Source organism: Moschus berezovskii, chromosome 2 (genome assembly GCF_049115385.1).
Source record: "Moschus berezovskii isolate FMDL1 chromosome 2, NW_MosBer_1.0, whole genome shotgun sequence".
Lineage (NCBI taxonomy): Eukaryota > Metazoa > Chordata > Mammalia > Artiodactyla > Moschidae > Moschus > Moschus berezovskii.
The window spans coordinates 13,750,430-13,770,599 of record NC_142461.1 but is presented as its reverse complement, the minus strand read 5'-3'; the positions used below and the strand labels follow the sequence as shown (position 1 = coordinate 13,770,599).

General features: G+C 38.2%; 1 protein-coding gene across 15 annotated transcripts in view; it reads left to right on the top strand.

Moving 5' to 3' along the window:
* PUM1 (pumilio RNA binding family member 1) overlaps positions 1 to 20,170 on the top strand; it is a 124,871-nt gene that overhangs the window by 60,373 nt on the left and 44,328 nt on the right. For 7 of the 15 annotated variants that reach the window (XM_088844436.1, XM_088844423.1, XM_088844433.1 and 4 more), the window contains 4 exons: positions 5,375 to 5,541; positions 7,528 to 7,798; positions 17,306 to 17,399; positions 18,745 to 18,861. In XM_088844436.1, the coding sequence (XP_088700562.1) occupies positions 5,375 to 5,541; positions 7,528 to 7,798; positions 17,306 to 17,399; positions 18,745 to 18,861 (649 nt within the window). The remainder of the gene's footprint in view (positions 1 to 5,374; positions 5,542 to 7,527; positions 7,799 to 17,305; positions 17,400 to 18,744; positions 18,862 to 20,170) is intronic. The other 8 variants (XM_088844437.1, XM_088844432.1, XM_088844429.1 and 5 more) reach the window with 5 other exon arrangements.

Genomic DNA, 20,170 nt, shown 5'->3' with positions numbered 1-20,170 from the left:
GACATGGGTTCGATCCCTGGGTTGGGAAAATCTCTTGAAGGAGGAAATGGCAACCTGCTCCAGTATTCTTACCTGGGAAATCCCATGGACAGAGGAGACTGATGTTCTGCTTTTCCTATGGTTGTGAAGATCAGAGATGACTGAGGAACTGACCACACACACACACACACAATAGTTGGTGGCTCGATTGCGTATAGATATTTCAGAAAAGTTACTGGGACAGAGGGGTTAATGATGAAAACCGTAGTCTTTCCAGCAGGGAAACATAAGCTGTCAAGCAAGTTTGAAGCTTTAGGGGTAGTGGAGGTGAGTGAGACTGGTTGTGTCTGAGAAAGGTGGTGGGCAAAATGTGAAGATTGGATAAAATATGTTAAAGAATCTTTTAAAAGGAATTGCACAGTCATGAATTGCCTTGTTTAATACCTGAAACCACCCTTTGAAGTAGATGTTTATCAGCGAGGAGAATGGGGTTTAGAAGGGAAGTGGTGGAAGCTGAATTCAGTGTTCTGATTTCACATCTGTGAGCCATAGTGTGTGCTCCACTAGCTTGTTTGTTAGTTTCTCACAGTATATCATATTTAATATATTAATTTAAAAATAATTCATGACTTGTAATTTCAAACTTTTACTCATTTTGTAAGATATTTGAAATTTCTTTATTACCAGTGAAGCTAATACTGCTGAACTTTAAGGAAAGTTGACATTTTGGTTTTGGGTGGCATTTCGTGAAAAATTGAGAAGTGTACACAGGGAAACCAATATTTTAGTTAATGTTATGGCTTGGAAGGAAAGTTATGACCAACCTAGATAGTATATTAAAAAGCAGAGACATTACTTTGCCAACAAAGGTCCATCTAGTCAAGGCTATGGTTTTTCCCGTGGTCATGTATGGATGTGAGAGTTGGACTGTGAAGAAAGCTGATCGCCGAAGAATTGATGCTTTTGAACTGTGTTGTTGGAGAAGACTCTTGAGAGTCCCTTGTACTGCAAGGAGATCCAACCAGTCCATTCTAAAGGAGATCAATCCTGGGTGTTCATTGGAAGGACTGATGCTAAAGCTGAAACTCCAATACTTTGGCCACCTCACGCGATGAGTTGACTCACTGGAAAAGACTCTGATGCTGGGAAAGGTTGGGGGCGGGAGGAGAAGGGGATGACAGAGAATGAGATGGCTGGATGGCATCACTGACTCTCTGGACATGAGTTTGAGTGAACTCCGGGAGTTGGTGATGGACAGGGAGGCCTGGCGTGCTGTGATTCATGGGGTCGCAGAGAGTCGGACATGACTGAACGACTGAACTGAACTGAACTGATTAAGCAAATATACAAATAGTCCTTTGAGAAAAAAGAAAAATTACTAATCTTATTGACTGTGACTTGTGCCACATGGAGCTTTGAGGTAAAATCTCTGCAGTAATGGGAAAAATTAAATTCTCATTTCTCTGACTTCATTCCGAATTAATATTCCCTGATATATTCATTCCGCTTTTGAGAAAGATGAAACTTTTGAGAAAGGTGAGCTAGACTGAATGACTCTGATCTCCATAGTACATAGTTTTTTGCTCTTCTCTCAGTTCTGTGGTATGAGGCAACAGAACATATTCTAATGTATATATCTGTGATCTGATCTCTCAAGAACACTCCTTGGCCCCACTCTAGGGATTTTGAGTGGGCCTGGCTTCTTGCATTTTGAGCACTCTCTGAGGGCTATATTTGGGTTACAATTTTGAATTGAAATTCATCTAAAGAGAACCTAGAACAGGAGGATGCTATTAATCCATCTTTGTTTTTTATTTCATTTAGTTAATAGGCTTTTTAGTATTAATTTGCGCTGGGTAATATGTGACAAAAAGGAAAATGTAACTCCTGTCTTTAGGATGCTTATTTGGACTTAATTTTAGTGGTTCTTGGGCTACCTAGGTGGCGCTGGTGGTGAAGAACCCACTTGCCAGTGCAGGAGACAAAAGAAACTTGGGTTTTGATCCCTGGGTAGGGAAGATCCCCTGGCGGAGGGCATGGCAACCCACTCCAGTATTCTTGCCTGGAGAACCCCATGAACAGAGGAGCCTGGTGGGCTACAGTCCATAGGGTCGCAAAGAGTCGGCCACAACTGAAGCGACTTAACACACACATAGTGGTTCTCAACTGTGAGTGCTTATTGGAAGAGAAACTTAGGTTTGTGGGAGCTTCTGCAGACCAGTTAAATTAGAATCTCTCGAGAAAGCCCAGTCACTTGCAAATTTTTAAAAGATTGTGATGTTTTAAAGGACAGTATATCTGGGAGGGCCAGATTGGCTACACTTTTATTTGAGTTAAACCGCTTAATGGGAGCCTTCATTTTTAATGTAATGTCACATTGTTACATAAGAAATACTCTCCCAGTGCATAGTTTTTACTAGTGTCATACTTGTGTACAGTGTTTTTTACTTTATAATAAACTTTTACATATGAATCATTTCATTGATCTTTACAACTACTCTGTTTTAAACAAAATGATCCCTGTTTTATAGATAAGACAACTCAGACTCAGGTTTAATGGCCTGTCCAAAGTCCAGTAAGTGTTAGCAGTTGAGATAAACCGTAGGTTCTGTGCAATCTGGGTTAGTATTTTCCTAAAAGAATATCTTACCTTAAACATTAAAAAAAAACTTTACAACTCCATAAAACAGAGCAGCCCAAATATACCCTTATTCTCTCTCACTAGGGTCCTTGGATTTCTAAGAGACCATTTTTATGATCCCCGACTCTGTATTCTATATTCTCTTTTAACAGCAGGCTTTTGAAAGGATAGCTTCCCACTTGTGCTCTTGGTGTCATTCATAAATGAGACTTCATGTCAGCTGTTTTAATTTAGTGCTTTTGTTGATTTGAGTTTGTTAAAACTTTTTATGACCCATGTACAGAAAAGTTTACATGTCATAAATGTTCATCTTCATGACTTTCTGCCTAATGGAAATATCCCCTATAACCCATCCAAATCAGGAATGGAAGTCATCCTACCTGTTCTGTGTTTTGCTGAGGCATTAATAGCCTAGTCAGAATAGAAAACTAGGTAACTATTTTATGTAAATAGACTGTATAACATGGACAAAAATCAGTCCATCCTAGGGACATCTGTGAAAATCTAGCCCTTGGCAGTATAATTGAGAAAGTAAGTATTGGTGACTAAGTGTTCAAGTCAGGGCAGTTGGCTTACAGGGGGAGCAGCTTCTCAGCAATCCCTTGTGAAGGGTCACTGAGGAAAGATCATGAAAAATGTTGATTTGGTGAGTGACCCTCTTCTGTATCCAGATTATTTGCTTGGTGAAAATTCCTACTGCTGCTTTATTGCATTTCCTTAGCATTTTTTCCTGTAGACTGTTTGAACTCCTTGTGAGAAATTGGAGCTGAACTGCCTGCTGCTCCTGAGCCAGTGACTTGATTTGTAGATTTGTGGAAGATTATTTAAGTGTGTTGGTGGGATGATCCTAAAATACTTTTAAAAATTATTGACGTTAGTGGTATCTAATTCATTTGGACTTGTTCATTACCACCTCTATTTTAGCAGTTCAGTTTTGCAGGACTTTTTTCTTTGTTTTCTTTATCTTATTTTTTGAACTTCTGTCCTGCAGTGTATTCAGTGCTGGGGATATGAAAATTACTACATAGCTTCTGTCAGTTTTACCTTTGCAGGAAGAGGGGGCTTTTACTTCTGGACATTTTGAAAGCTCTTTCTGTCTTTAGAATCCTGCCATACTTTGTCTGGCTTGGGATCTCAGTGTCATGCTTAATTGGCTCTCATTTACTCTTTGAACCAATATCAATGTTATACTTTGAAGATGTGAAAGTTACATCTCATTTGCTGCCAAAACTATAGTTTACCATCTTACTGCTACATGAAACTAAGTGGTGTATCCTTTCTAAATTCCTTCTGGTATATGTTCCTTTATTCCTATTAGTCATGAAGTCTTTCTTTTTCTCTGTTACTTTTGAGCAGAGGGTGGTTTTAAAAGCAAAATGGGCTTTGAACTGGTTGTTGAAAGGTCTGAGATTATCAGGGTCCCTGTGTCTGGTCTTTCTGTGTCAGGGTGGCTAAGAACTACTTTGAGAGCATCTTTTTATTTTGCATTTGCAGGCCTACCCATTCACAGCTGTGTCTGCTGCTTTATCTTCCATTTGTGGTCCCCACCCTCCCCATTGAAATTTGTTGTGGTGACTGGAGATGCTGAGCAGTAGTTCTCATCATCTTTTGACTGGATCTTACCTTTTACCAGGAGCTTTCTTTTGATCTAGGTCTGTTTATTTCTTTTTTAAATCAGAAGTCAATGATGGAGACAGGCAAGATTACCTCTCGTTTTATAAAAGCAAAAATTATTTAACCCTTGGGTAAGGTTTTGCAAAGCTTGCTATACCATGTCCACTATACCAGACCTTCTTTTAATTCTGAAAATCAAGACACATTTGCTTTAAAAGTCCATGTCTTAACTTAGATTGTTGGTAAGAGGAGACAGACTTAATTTCTTTAAAAAACAGGACATTGGTGTGCTTGGCACCGCATCAGTCCATTTAGGTCCAGTCTTTCAGTCTTTTTAGTTTGAAGTACTTCAGAGATAAACTCTGTTGTATCAATGATTTGCCTTAATATGCTCCCATGTAGTCCTTGGTATGTATGGACAGGCAGATTATGGACATGCAGTGGATGACAATTAAACACTTAGAGTACTCTTTGTGGAAGAATTTTAGTTAGATTTAACATGTTTTGAAGGTTTAAAAAAATTCAAGTTAAGGATGATTAATGATTTATTGTTTTAGTAAGCGGTGAGGCATTGGGTGGAATTGAGGTGGTGATGGTTCAAATTGGTAGGACATATCCCAACGTGAAGTGTATAGAGTAATTGAATTAGAATGATGTTAGACCACACTTAATTCAATGTTCAGAAGTAAGGGAGGAGTTTACATAGGCAGTGGAAGTAGGAAATTCATTTTGTAGGCTTAATACTTCCCAAGTGTAATATTAGCTATAATTCCTGGGGATTATTAGGAGCCATGCTTTTCTAGAGAGTTAGATTTTAGACTAGAGAAATGGAACTAAGAAATACAAAGTTGTGGTTGGGCTTTGGGTAGAACGGACAAAAAAAATGGGGTGGTGGGACATTGGGCGTGATAAGACTGTCCTAAACTCTGTAACATAAATGTATGTCTGTCTCCCCCATTTGGCAAGACTTTCTGCGGTGTTCCTGCCTCTGTGTTGTCTGTTAATTAGATTGTAATGTCTTGAAAGGTCACGGACACTATCCTGTTCTAATTAGCATCTAGTGTAGTCTGGTGTCCACGGTGGTTGCCCGCTATTATTAGTTGATGATGATTAGTGAAGCTGAAGCTATTTTTTAAACAGGGCCCAAGGGATGCAGACAGTGATGAAAACGACAAAGGTGAAAAGAAGAACAAGGGTACGTTTGATGGAGATAAGCTAGGAGATTTGAAGGAGGAGGGTGATGTGATGGACAAGACCAATGGTTTACCAGTGCAGAATGGGATTGACGCAGACGTCAAAGATTTTAGGTTTGTATGTTTTACACTTCTGATTTTTGAGTGGGGGCTATGGGTTTTTGTTTTGATTTAGTTTTATTTTGATTTTAGTTTTCTTTTTCCCTCCCTACGTGTCTTTTTAAGGAACTGGGACTAGTGTAGCCATACCACAAGAATTGTATGACCTGTTAAGGTGAAACTTTTTAAGATCTGTCTATACCTGATGTTTTGCCAAAACAATAGACTTTCCATTTGTATGGAGCTCTATATAATTTGCAGAATGATTTCATAAAGATCAGTTCATTGATTCTCAAATTTCAAAATCACCTGAATGAGCACCTTGGGATTTCTCCCAAATCATTATCTTGGGAGAAATCATGGTGACTAACGGAAGTGTGTCATACTACTGTGGCATATTAAGGAAGAGTGAGAAACAGTTGAGATCAGTTAAAGTGTTATTTCACTTGAGACTCATAAGCTCCCTTTGAGGTAGGCATGTATCGTTTTCTTAATTTTGAAGAGCCAGAGATACAGCTCAAGTTACTTGTTCTTAATCATATTCCTTCCATGGAGGCCTCTCATTGCATCTCTGGTCATAATTGATTTGCAGGTTTTACCCTTTAATTTTAATATGCATAGTATTAATGATGCCATGTTTGTCTTCCACATTTGGCAAGTATTCTTTGTTACATGATGGTATATGAGTTTTAATTTTTTTTTAAATTTTGACTAAGGAGTTTTATCCTCAGTCACTGATGTCCAGTAGAGAATTTAATTTTTAATAATTTTAGTCTAAAGCTAATGTGTGTCTAAACACACATACAACATCCCTTATCCTAATAAACTGCAAAGCCAAAATTAAAATATTGTGTGTGTGGGGGGGGTGTCATTCCTTTTAGAACAATGTTTAATTTGTTTAGTCTTCCTAAACTAATTTTTGCATCTCATGGGTGTAAAGAATTAGTCTTTGTAAGAAATTTGAGTCACAGAATAAACACTTACTTCAGGTCTTTCAGATGAGTTTGGGTATCTGCTCCATCCTGAATCTTGTTTTGTGGTATTTGACTCCAGGGCAGATGGTAGTAGTAGGGTGTGTGTGTGTGTGTATGTTAAGGAACTAAGAGCTTTAATTTGTGTCAGCTATAGGATTTTTTTTAGGCTAAGAATGTAGTCACAGGCTATATTTCCCTGACTAGAATATATTATTATTCAATATTAATCTGAATTAGAATTAGATAGTTCTGCTCTCTTTTTGCATAGGGTGATCATGTGTCCTGGATTGCCCAAGACAGTCTTTGTTTATACCTCTGTCCCAACATATTTATTAATACTGCCCTTTTTTGCTCTTAGGAGTGTCCTGGTTTGGATGATAAATTGCATCCTAATATTACTTTTAATTGTTAGAGTTGACTCCTTAGCAGGAGCTTATCCTAAAAAGTGAATTTATTTTGTACTGTTTTGTAATGGTTTGATTCTGGTTTCTTTGAAAGGAAAAGGGGAGTCAGTTTTATTGTTGGCCAGTGGTACCTAGGAAATACAAACAAAAATTTTCACCTATTAAAAATTTTTTTTTGAATAGAATTATTCTCAGATGTGGAACTTTCCCTGAAAACTACTTTGTCTATTGACTGTTTAAAGAGTAGGATGTTGCTTTTGGGGGGCATGTTTTACTACCTGTTTTTTGGGATCCCTGCTTTCATGAATACCACAGAGTGATTTTTCCCCCCAGGTCATCTAGTGTTCCTCACATCTGGGCCCCTTGGTAAAAGAGATGGTAAATTAATAGCAGTTAATGTAAATTTACGGGGTGGGTTGTGGTGGGAAGGCAAGCAATAGAAGAGTCGTTTTATAGGATGTAACGTGTAAGCAACCATAAAGGGTCTCTGGTCATTTTTTCAAAATAGTTTTAAATACTGTTGGTAATAAGCTGTGTCAAGGACATTGTCCTTAAACTTAGGTTGGTGTAGTGTCCCTCCCCACTTAAAATAAGGTTTAATGCCCTTTACTTTCTCTGTTTAGCCGTACCCCTGGTAATTGCCAGAACTCTGCTAATGAAGTGGATCTTCTGGGTCCAAACCAGAATGGTTCTGAGGGTTTAGCCCAGCTGACCAGCACCAATGGTGCCAAGCCTGTGGAGGATTTCTCCAACATGGAGTCCCAGAGTGTCCCCTTGGACCCCATGGAACATGTGGGCATGGAGCCTCTTCAGTTTGATTATTCAGGCACGCAGGTACCTGTGGACTCCGCAGCAGCAACTGTGGGACTTTTTGACTACAATTCTCAACAACAGGTACTGTGTGTGTCTCTGTCACTCTCTGTGCTCTCCCTCCAGGCAGCAGCATTATTCCAGTAACTGAGAATGGGGGGCTGGGAGGAGGGTGGCAATATATTAGGCTTTTGATGGCCAGTCCTTATTTACCCAGCAATGATGTGGATTATAAAGCCTTTACATCTTCCCCTCCAGCACGATTCCCATGCTGAGGTTTGTTGGCAAGAGACCACCCTGCTCTGTGTAATTCCTTTGGCTCCTCTTTTATCAGGGCCTGGGGAGGGGGTGTGGTGGTGTTACCTCCTGTAACACAATCTCTTGAATGTTAATCTCACTGAAGATTAATGTGATTATAATGCTGTTGGTTTTTGTTTTAAAAATAGTAAACTCTGTTGTCTGCCACTGTCAGGAGTACAGTGCCAGATGTCTTATTAGTCTTGTCTTTTGATTAAGTGAGTTACTACAGATAAGACATATGTCATACCTTTCAAAAGAGTTAGAATGTGATTAGGGGAAAAACACAAATCACTCAAAATAAAATCTGCAGTGAAATTATTTGGCTCTTCTTTTATTTATAAGTCCTTGGAGTATATTTTATGTGTGCCTCTGGTTTTGAAGGCACTGTATGACTCTCTCTAGAGTTTACAGATTCTTCTTTTTAATTTTTTTTCTTTTTTAAAGGAAAATTAGCCAAATTAATGAGAAGGGGGCAGGTAACTTCCTGTTCATGTTAAATTCCACAAGTTCTCCTTTGTGGCCTCAAGCAATTTGATGGGCCATCAGTTTCTGATACTCCTTAATTTTAGTCTGGAGCATACATATAAATTTCTAGGTTTGAAAAGTTAAAATCTCATTTTGTAGTTTAGAAATTATGTATCAATGGGGAAAGTTGGCTTATGGTCTTTGTAGATCAAATTTTACCACACTGTCCCTTTAGTTGTCATAAATGGCTGAATTTAAGTGAATTTTGCTTGATAGATAGCTGGATAGTACAGTTAACCATGTGAAGTTTACAGAAACAAGCCCTTTTAAGGGGTGGTGTGTTGTGCATGCACTCTGTGTTCATATCAGTTGGATATACTAGGTATAATTAGCAAAGTTTTTCTAGAGAGTGTGGACTAACAGTGTACACTGTTCTCCTTGTAGTCCCCTATAGATACACTCACTTTTCCATGGAAATTTGACTTTCTGGACTTTTTGTCTTATTTATTTATTTAATTTTGCATTTTTTCCACAATGAATCCTTAAAATAGTAGTGTTGAATGAAGTCAGAAATTACTTCAGATGCTAAGGAAATACTCGACTTAAAGATATTTTGTGGCACATCAGCAAACATAGGGACACACTATTACTGTTGAGACTTCAACTTGTCCGGTTTAGAATATTAGTGTAGTAATTTCTCTATCAAAATTGAGGTATGTTAAGTGTAGGCTGTTTCTAATCAAGTTCCTGTAACCTAGTTATCTCAAAAAATTTTATCTGAATTCTTTCTTTTATTGTCTCATCGAACGTCCCCTGGCAACTGTTAGACCTGCAGCCATTTTTAGTTCTTAGCTTCCATTCCCAATCTAACCCAGTCTGACTCTTTGCTTGTTATTTAAGAAGTGTTTGTCTCCAACCTCTTATGAATGACAATCTGATTCTCTGTCATTTAATTGTTATCTCATAATTAGAGTTGGGATTCACTTTTGATTTATTGAACTTGGGTCTCAGAGTAATTCTACCAATTTTTGAGGAGGCTGGAAATTATTAGAACTTGAACAGAAATGTACTTTTGAATGCCCACAAATAGTTCACACAATTACATCAAAGACACCACCTGCTCAGATTTATAAAACCTGGCGTGCCTTCACCACGGATCACATTTCAGCAGTTTTTGGAAGCGAATGCCATTATTTTGCAAGTTAAGCTGTTGTTGAATTCTGACTTCCCATGCACATCTTGGTTGCTGCAATATAGGGTCATTGTTACACATTTACACCATCATCAAAGGATGTGATTATTGTTATTTTGTCCCATGGGCTCATAATTCTTGCTATCTTAAGTAGATGGCTGTACACATTCTTAGACTGGGTATACTGATAGCGTGCCTGGAAATCATTGACCCAAGACTCTTCAGGACCCTTAACTTCCCAAAGGCTGCTGCATAAAAGCCAGTAGTTATTAAGATGGAAGAACCCTTTCTCTCCTGGAAATTGGTGTCTGTTCCTATACTTTATCCTTCTAATCCCTTTTTACCTTTTTGCTTTTCATTAGATTTTATTCCTCTTTCCATTTCTAATAATTAAAATGGTTCTCATTCTTCAAGGTCCAGTGCTATATTTTGGTTACCTTTCTTGATCTCTAGATCAAAAAGTAGTCATTGCTGTGTCTGTAGCGCCTTGTGCTTCCTCTAAGAAAAAGAGTCATGGTGTCTCCTTGTCTGATAATCCTTTGCTAGATTTTAATCGCCTAGAGGGTAAGATGGTGTCCTGATCTCTCTGTGTCCTCTGCTTTTGCTTTGATGGACCAAGTTTTCAGGGAACCTTTTCCACACCCCTGTTACATTATCTCAGAACATTCCCTGTATTTAATATACTTCACCAAACTAAGATTGAAAGCTAGCCTTGGGAGAGGTCTGGGGACCACTCTTTGAGATCTTGCATGTATTCTAATATGTGAGTCCTTTAGGTCTAGCCCACTAGATTGTTTATCATAGACGGATAATGGGATCTTTCTAATAGCCAGGAAATTTATTTCCTGAATCAGTATTTAACCCTTTTAGTGTCACAGCCCTCTTTTGCAATCTGATTAAAAGCCATCGTCCTCACATCAAAAAAACATACGTGATTCTTTTGAGACTCAGTTTTGTGCATAACTTGAGGGAGATTCTGTGGATTGCAGATTATAGCCTTCTGTTCTTATTTTTTGTTGTTACCTGTAGTCAGGCATATCTCTCATGAATGGAACAGACTTCTCCCAACCCCATGGTTCTCAGTTTAGTTATTGTGGCTCATTTGGTCATTTAGATAGTGTAAGGAAATACTTCATGACAAGTGATGAGATTGTTTATGCCCACATCCTAGGGAGAGCATACTGTTTGCTGGGCAAGGGAGGACTTACAGAAGAGATGGTCTTGAGCTGTGCAAGACTTACTTATACCAGGAAAACTCCAGTGGAGAAAATAGTAAGCTAAGAGCTTAAAATTAGACATTAACATACGTGTTCAATAGATAATATAGAAATAGTCACCATGGATGGTAGTTGAAGTTGAAAAAAAGTGACTTGTGAGGTTACATAGATAGTGTTGTGAGTCTTACCGACTTCGCTGTGCTGTCATACAGGAATTAACAAGGCATTTTAACATGATTTAGTTTTTTTGTACAGAGAATTAGCTTAGAAGCAGTTTTAGACGTTCTTTTGTCCACATTAGTCAGTTAACTATTGACTGTTGTGTCCTTGCAGGAACTTTAGGTTTTGTCCGTAATGAACAGAGTTAATGTTCATAATCAGAGAAGGCACTGGCGACCCACTCCAGTGTTCTTGCCTGGAGAAGCCCAGGGACGGGGGAGTCTGGTAGGCTGCCGTCTATGGGGTCGCACAGAGTTGGACATGACTGAAGCGACTTAGCAGCAATGTTCATAAAAAGACTGTCTTACAGTATATAAAACAGTTAAGGAACAGTTGAGGGACTAAATGTTAAATTGGTTGGTCAAGAATCCTATCAGACCAGGGGAAAGCTCATTGAGAATCAAGTTTGTATAGACCTAACTTGAGTGAGAGATGCAATGTGTATTCCTGCAGTTAAGAAAACAGAGTTATGGAGATGGAAATGATGATGGTGTGATTATAGGTTAGTAAGAGTAGAAGGTACACATAAAAGGAAAACAGAAATAGATGCATTTGGTTACAGGCATTGAGAGCCAAGACTGAGTGCAGGCAATATTAATGATTGTGAGGATTGAACTGAACATCTAGTGTAGAACGTATTTTTCTGTACATTTTGCTCTTTTATCATGGCTTTCTTAAATGGGCATCTTTTAAGTGTGGAGTTTTGGAGTTATTTGCTATGATTGGTAGGGTATGTTGATGATTTTATAAGTGGATCTGGTTCGATAATTGACAAAATAAATCCTTCTTGTATCCTATTTCATTTCATTTGGGGTAATAAGTTGGTTTCCTAAGACTGTTAGTATCAGCCTGTATTTAGATACATAATATAGAACATCCTGAAAATACAGGGAAGGTATTTTTCATTTAGTTCATTCATTATCTTTAGGGATACTTTGGTTTTGGATAGCTAAGCTACTTATCTGAGCACTGTGAACCATCATCTTAACCTAAGATGTATTTATAGCAGGGATTCCTTTTATGGTGCCATGAACCCCTTGGCAGTTAGGTAAGATCTCAGAATGAATTCTTAGAATACTGTCTTAAAATGTATAGTGTAAGTCTGGATTACAAAAGAAGCCAATTATGTAAAAATAGCTATAACAGTATTTAACAGCAAATTGAATGATTGGTGTTTGCTTCTTTTTCGTATGATGCGTGAGATAGAGGTAGTTTTTACTGGCCATGATGGTGAGCATAAACAAGATTGTGAGATGTCTAGCAGTTGTAAAGTAACATGAAAATACATGATTTCTGTTTGTGATCGAATCACAGAAGTGTGGCTAAATTTAATGTGGTTTGTTGTCCTATGAAGGACATGCTAAGTTTCATGACAGTAATTTTACCTGCCTCAGGTACAAAGGTCTGGGGTTAGGGACCTTCAATTTAGGGTGGTTTGAAATGCTCATTGATACCACTCTCCTTACTTTCTCCCCATTGTCTTCTCTTTAATCCTGGAAAACACAGTGAACAGTTCATATGTAATGTGTTCATACTGTTTTGAGTTATGATGCTTGCATAGTAAATAGCCATGAAGTTATCTCTGTTCATCTAAATATATTTTGGAAAATTATTGCTAGGTTTCATTATATTGCAATCGTGTAACAGAAACCACAGTCAAGATTAAGTTGATAATCAGGTGGGTTAATCTGGTTAATTGTTGATGTTCTTTATTTTAGGGTTCAGTTAGTGTAAGAATAGCCTAATAATGTGGCATGCTTTACAAAATTGCATACTGATGTACTGAAACTCTAATCTGTTAAGCATGAATTTTTAACAAAGAAGAAATACTCTGAAAGCCTTAGATGGCAGAGGAAGTTGGCATGCATTGCTTCTTAATGTGTGGTAGTGATTTTAAATGTCATTCTTGTGAGACTGAGTTTGCATAGTTTTAATATAGGTATTTAAAATTCTTGGCTTTCTATTCAGTTTATAAATGAGAGGAAGATTATTCTGTCAGTATCGTGTGTATAGTCACTGTTGAAATGCTGACTTTAGCTAGCAGTTAGGTCATTTGAAACATACCTTTATTGTTCTTTTGACTTTAATAAAATTTTAGGATATAATTTTTCTCTAAAGATAATAATTTGCTTGATGGAAGGCTGTATTTTGTTTTCTTCACTTATTTAGAAGTCATTTATTTTGAAATCAGATTCTTCATCTGCTAAAGAAATATGAATTTTTGTTTTAAAAAATATAGTTTGTATGTACCTGTTACAGTAAAAAATCATTGTAATTATATGTTAACTATTGCAGCTGTTCAGATAACCTGATCAAAAAAGAACTTTGATCTAGAGGCTATAGATGGTAACATATTTTCAAAAATTTCATATACTGAGGACTAGCTCCAGAATATATTTTTTTCTTTAAAATTTATAGCCCCACTATTGATGTAATACTCTTAGTGTTTAAAAGACTTTTCTCCGTGAATCCTGGCAATAGCCTTGTCAGGTAGGGCAGCTACTTTTATAGATAAGAAAATTAAGACATTGTGAAGCTCAGAGACTTACTGAAGATCTTAAAGCCCTGCTATGCAGACCTCTTTGTTTCAGTTTCTAGCTCCTAACGCTTTGCTTTGGGCCTGGTTCTAGAAACATAAAACTCTTTGTGTGGAGCTGTCTCACCTTCAGACTTAACTGCATTCATAACTTTTTTTTAGCATGGTATATGTTTTAAAATTACTTACCAACAACAAAAACAAAAAAGGTTCTTCTTTCCTCTTTGTGACCTAGAGCAGGTGGTGCTCATGAACTCAGCAGGACTTTGACTTTAACACTGCTCACAAGTTTGGTTTTTTGTGTGTGTGTCTTATTTTATATACTTTTTAACATTTAATTTTTGAGTAGGTAGTACCATTCACATGGTTCAAAATAATGTGAAAAGATACACAATTCTTATTCTTCCTCCCACTCCTGCTTTCATCCTTTTTATCACTTTTGTTAGTTTATTGTGTATGCTATTAGCATTTTAAGATGCTGTGGTGTCTGCCGTATATCATCACAGATCGGTCATAATTATAGATCTCCCCTCCCTGTTGAGCACCCCCGCCGCCATTCCACCCCTCTTGGTTGTCACAAAGCACCAGCCTGGGCTCCCTGTGTTATACAGCAGCTTCCCGCTAGTCATCTGTTTTACAAGTGATAGTGTATATATGTCAGTGCCACCTGACTCGGAAGAGTCTTGCCTTCTGCGTTCTTTGTCCCTTCCCGGACTGCCTTTCTACATGACGCGCTATAAGAGGTGGCCCACAGAAGGGCTGTGTCTGTGTTTGGGGGTGCTCTCCTCATTCATCAGAAACAGGAGCACAGAGAGAGGACGTCTATGTGTATTGATTTTAATAGTTAGCAAACAGCCGTGTGAGTTAGACAGATCTTCAGAGAGAGGAAGAGAGTGAGGCGCGCAGGGACTTTCCTCCCCAGTGTCCCGCACACAGTGTCGGTGGTGGAGCCGAGACAGCAGTCCAGGTTTTCTGGCCCCAGAGTCTGTGCTTTTAACTGCTCTCCACCAGGCATATTGTCTTAAACTGACTTAAGAAGTCAGGCCTGGCAGTGCATTTTATTTTGAGGTGAGAAAGGGACAGAGTTGAGCACTTTGCCCAGTAGATGGCATCTGTATGTGTTGTTCAGGATCTGCTGGAACCTATCACTTGCCAGTTACCCAGTTTTGTTTTTTAATAACCTATATTTCCAGTTAATATTGGACCGTTTATATGAGACAGTGTGCCAGAATTGCTATAATTTATGCTATGATCAAATCTGTCTGCTGTTGATTTATAGTTTACTTATGTTTAATTGTTTACTGCAGAATGCACTCAAAATAATTCCTTTTCTGTCACAATCATGGACATATTAATCAACTATATATGGGAGCAGTTATAGGGCCTATATGTTTCTAGTTAAAATTATTAGTCCCAGTGTTCAGTGTGGTAACACAGTAGTGAGAACCACAAACTAATGTTATGTGGAGTGGTTACTTTTATTCATACACTGTGTGTGTGTGTGTGTGTGTATATATATATATATGTATATTTACAGATAGAGTACATGCATGTAATGTTACGTGAAATGTTAAAAAATATTAAAAACATATGAAGTGAGGTTAAATCATAATGGGATGGTGTTAAAGTACTGTTTTTGGTTAGTAAGTCAAGATAACCTCAAGAGTTATATTCTGAACACAGTATCCTTATTCTCCTAGCTTCATGTCACAGAGCCTATCTAATAAGTGCCCCCAAAAATATTTGTTGAGTGAAATGAGTTATTTGATATGCAGCAGGGCCAAGAAAGGTAGAGGGAAGAGGCTAGCATGAGCATTGTCTGAGATGTTAAATATTTCAAAAGGTTTTAGGCTAGGAAAATTCCAGAGACCCATTAAATAGATAGTAGATACCTAGTGGAACTAGGTGTTTTTATAGTCTTGGAAAAAATTTTAAACAAGTTTCTACTATTTTACTTGTTTTCTGCCTCCTGGATGCTCCTCTCGCAGGGAGGGGTTTGGGGAAAGCTGTTGGTAGGAGGAGTACGAGGCACTATCCTTCAGGTGAAACCAAACCAACTTGGCGATGATCACAAGGTTGTAGTTACCAAATAGTACTGGTTGGCTCCCTTCCTGGAGTGAACAGTTGTTTTGATATATTTGCCAGTAGAGTCCTGTATTTCTTTTGAATGCTTGACATTTAATCAGTGCTTATGAAGTAGAGCTGTTCTTTTACCAGCATTATAATGAAGTTTTTCTTTTCTTTAACTTTTGAAAATAAACTATATAAAGCATTTTTGAAACCTGTACTACATGATTACTTTTGACATTCATACTGTGAAAGCAGAGACTTATTTTACTCTGGTTTTTAGAAAGATAAATATATAGAGAGAGAGGTACAGGTGAAGTTGGTCAGTATGTTCAGAATATTCACCTTAAAAATTTTTTTAAATCAGTCTGTTTTTATACTTGAGGCACAGAAGTAACCAAATCATAACAATCAGGTTCACCACAACTGAATCAAAGTTCAGTTGTGACAGTAATTAAGCTGAGTTGTCAGAATGACATTATCACCTACTGTCCAAAACAGGTTTCTTTATGAAGACATCCGTAGTTCAAGATCCATGGTATGTGTTGTATATCATCCAGTGATGTTAGCTTAACCACTGAAAAGTCCTGTAGAAAGAATAGGTAGGTTGAAGGTCCTTTGTAGGGAAGTCCCATCAGTAAATTCTCCCAGTCTGATTTCAGTAAATAAAGAAGTCTTCAGTATATAACTCCTTGGAAGGAGGCATATCAGGGCAATCCAAAATCAGGTATCCCCTTTCTTTGTTACAGTATTATTCATATTAAACTGTATGAACATTTTATTTAGTGTTGTAAACTTAGTTCCTTGCACAGTGCCTATCAGGTTTTGATTCAAAAATAATTGTAAAATGAATGATTGACTTTGTAATAAGAGAGAATCTTAGGATATTCTTATTGTCAAGACCTTTGAACTCCTTTCCTTTTCTTGGAAACTAAGCTCATAATCCAAGTTTTGTTAGTAGCAGCTATACTTCTATTGTTTTATTTCTCACATGTAAAAGGATTGGTATTCTAGGGAATTTGGGAGCCCCTGAAGGTTGCACATTGTCCAGTTTACCTGTTTTTATAAACCACTAGTTGAGGGAGGTATTCAGTATTTTCCCGAGAAGAGACAGCCAGGGGATGAAATGAAAACTTTCCATTTTCCTGTCTAAAATGTGAGTAGGTGAGAATTATTTCAGAGTGTTTGTGGAGTTCTCAAAAGAACTGAAGGGAGATAACAGCACTCTGCAGTGAGGTAAGTCATTTGCAGTACATTTGTTTAGTTCTGGCTTGCTCTGGATCAGGCAGCGCCCTCAGACCTGAAACAACTGTTAGGGCATTTGTATCTATGCTTATGGTTCAGGGGACAGATAACCTGTGAAGTAAGTAGTCAGCACATGGGAACTGGGCTCACCAAATTGAGCCAGAGCAGTAGAGGGAAAGCAGAACTATGAAGCATCATAGATACCAAGGGGATGGAGTAGAGCATGAGAACATTTGTGTTAAAAGTATCGTGTCTAAACAAGAGTTTATAGAAGTTTTTATTCAGAGAGGCTGTAAAATTCCTTCATGAGACCAGTTCTCTAACCTCATCATGCCCTTTTCTTCCCTCAGCTGTTCCAAAGACCCAATGCGCTTGCTGTCCAGCAGTTGACAGCTGCTCAGCAGCAGCAGTATGCACTAGCAGCTGCACATCAGCCCCACATCGGTAAGTCCTTAAGCCAAAAGCTCCCTTGTAGGGGTGGCTGCATCTTAGGACAGTGGCTGCTGTGGAACCCAGCTAGTATGGACTGACTGTGAAAGTCCTGACAGATCTCAGAGTAAACGGCCTCTAACTCTCGTCCAGTTGTGTTTAGTCACCTTCTTTTTTTTCTAGACCTAACTCATAAGATTTCTTAGTATCCAGTTACTGGTCTGCCAGCTGTTTCAGGATTTAAAGTCTTTCCTGTAGTAGTGACTAGCATCAGCTCTGTTGGTAGGTTTGGATGAATTTAAACAACAATTTTGTGCTTGTTGGGCATGTATAGACTATGGATGTCTCAACTTCACATCTTATTAAGTGGCAAGTAGTACCTGTAAACGTATTTTCCAAGTAGCATGTGTTGAAAAATTTAAAAAGTTTTGTCATAATCACTGGTTTTTGAAGTTGCTCTGTACCTGTTGTACTTGTTAATGTCTTGATATTAACATATTTTTTATCTTATGGAACATATTTTTGTCTTATTGCTGACACTGCCCCTCCCCCCACAGCTTTTTGGGGGTCTCTTCGAAATAGTGCTATACAAGTAGAAATTTTATAAAGGGGGGTGGTTAAAATGACATGATTGAATAGATAGAAAATCACCCATCATGGATTGTGAAATGCTGTGGAAGAAAAGACTTGCTTCTAGCCTAGTTATACAGGTGGCCCTTGAACAACATGGGATTAAACTGTGCAGGTCCACTTATATATGAATTTTTTTCAATAAATGTGGTCTACAGTACTACTTGATCCTTGGTTGAATCATTGCTGCTGAAGTGTGGCTATGGAGGGCTGATTTTAAAGTTATACATGAATTTTTGGCTGTGTAGGTGTTGGTACCCCTATCCCCTGTGTTGTCAAAGGGTCACCTGTATTAAGTCTAGACATAAAAACCTTTGCCTGGGTCTGATTTAAATTTGTACTTACAGATAGTAGTCTTTATAAATAGGCATACATTTTCTTTGAGGAGAACTGGAAAATTGTTTAAATGGGAATAAATACTTCCCTCCATTCCATTACAAATTGTTTTAAATCACTTTATTTTAACCCATTATAATTTCATTAGTCTTTTAGAAATTGTGCTGAATTTAAAACTGCTTAGTAGTTTTAATTGTAATCTTTAGCAGAGGTTATTAAAAAAGACGATAGATGGATGTCACCATAATCTTTAGTATAGGTATTATCTTTTTGAAAGTCCATTTCACTCTCAACCTGTTGTAGCTTCTCTTTTTTCTCCTCCCCACGGAATGGTTAGCCAGACTGTGTAGGAGTTTGGTAGGTTTGTTTTAGTCAAGTTTGTTTTTACTGACAGGTGTGTTTTCAGCAGGTTTAGCTCCCGCTGCGTTCGTCCCCAACCCATATATCATCAGTGCTGCGCCCCCGGGGACGGACCCCTACACAGCTGGATTGGCCGCAGCAGCGACGCTAGGTGAGACGTTTTGCCACATGAGGAATTTTCTCACCTGCTAACAAAAGTCCTTTTGATGGGCATTTGTTTTTTTATACTGTTTTACAAATCCGTGTTTCCACTGGATATTTCTCTCCTGATTTCCAAGACTGTCTATCTGCCAGCTGAATATCTCTGCCCACCTATAACCTCAGACTTGAACATATTTAAAATGAGGTCAATCAGCTACCTCCTGTCTTTTTTCTTTGGTTTGGTGCAGATGCCTTTAGGCCACTTGTCTCCAACATTTTTGGCATGAGGACCAGTTTCATGGAAGACAGTTTTTTCATAGATGGTGGGGGGTAGGGGCTGGGTGATGGGGTGAGTGGTTTAGGCTGAAATGCAAGCGATGGTGACTGGCAGATGAAGCTTGGCTCACTTGCCTGCTGCTCACCTCCTGCTGTGTGGCCTGGTGCCTGACAGGCTGCAGGCTGGGAGCTGGGGGGTCTCTGCTTTAGGCCGCTTCCTTTACGTTAAGTTGTTCATTTACAGTGTTGTGTTACTGTCTAGATACTTTTGCTCCACTGAGTCACCAGTTGCTCATATATATTTTGGGAATTTCTCCCCTTGCTTATATCTTCCTACTATGGCAGATCCTTTCATCTTTACCTAGACTTTTACAGCTGTTCTCTCTTATATTTTACCAGCTTTCTTCCTTTTCTCCCTCATTCACCCACCTAGATTGTTTGAGAAAACAGTCTCAAACACAGATCTTACTATGTCACCCTTCTACTTAAATCCTTTATTGACTTCTGTCTTACCTACCTAATATAGTATACTGCAGTTAACGTCAGCATGGCTGGTCATTCCAAATTACTTTGGTGGTGATGGTGGATTGTTCCTTGAAATTAGTACTTGAAAGGAGCTCCCATGACATTCTGAGGATTAGTGAGGATTGGGATCCACCATATATAGCAGTCTTTCCATGACTATACGAGCATCTCCACATGTGTTCCCCCTCGCTGGTCTCATACCATACATTCTAGCAGTATTAAATTGATTTTGGTTTGCTACACACACCACACTGATTTAGGCCTCTGTGTCTTTGGACCTTATGGTCTCCTTAATCCTCTAGAGTAAACTCTTTTCCCATACTTTGTCTGGGAAGCTTCTTAGCTGGTATACCTCTAGAAAGCTTCCTTTGTTAACCTGTCCTTACTCTTTTTCTTATCACTTTGTATTTATTTGCTTGTGTATGTAAACATGACAGTGTCCCTTTTTTTATTTTTATTTTTGTTTCTATTGCTTTGGGAGACTGACCTAAAAAAACATAGGTATGATTTATGTCAGA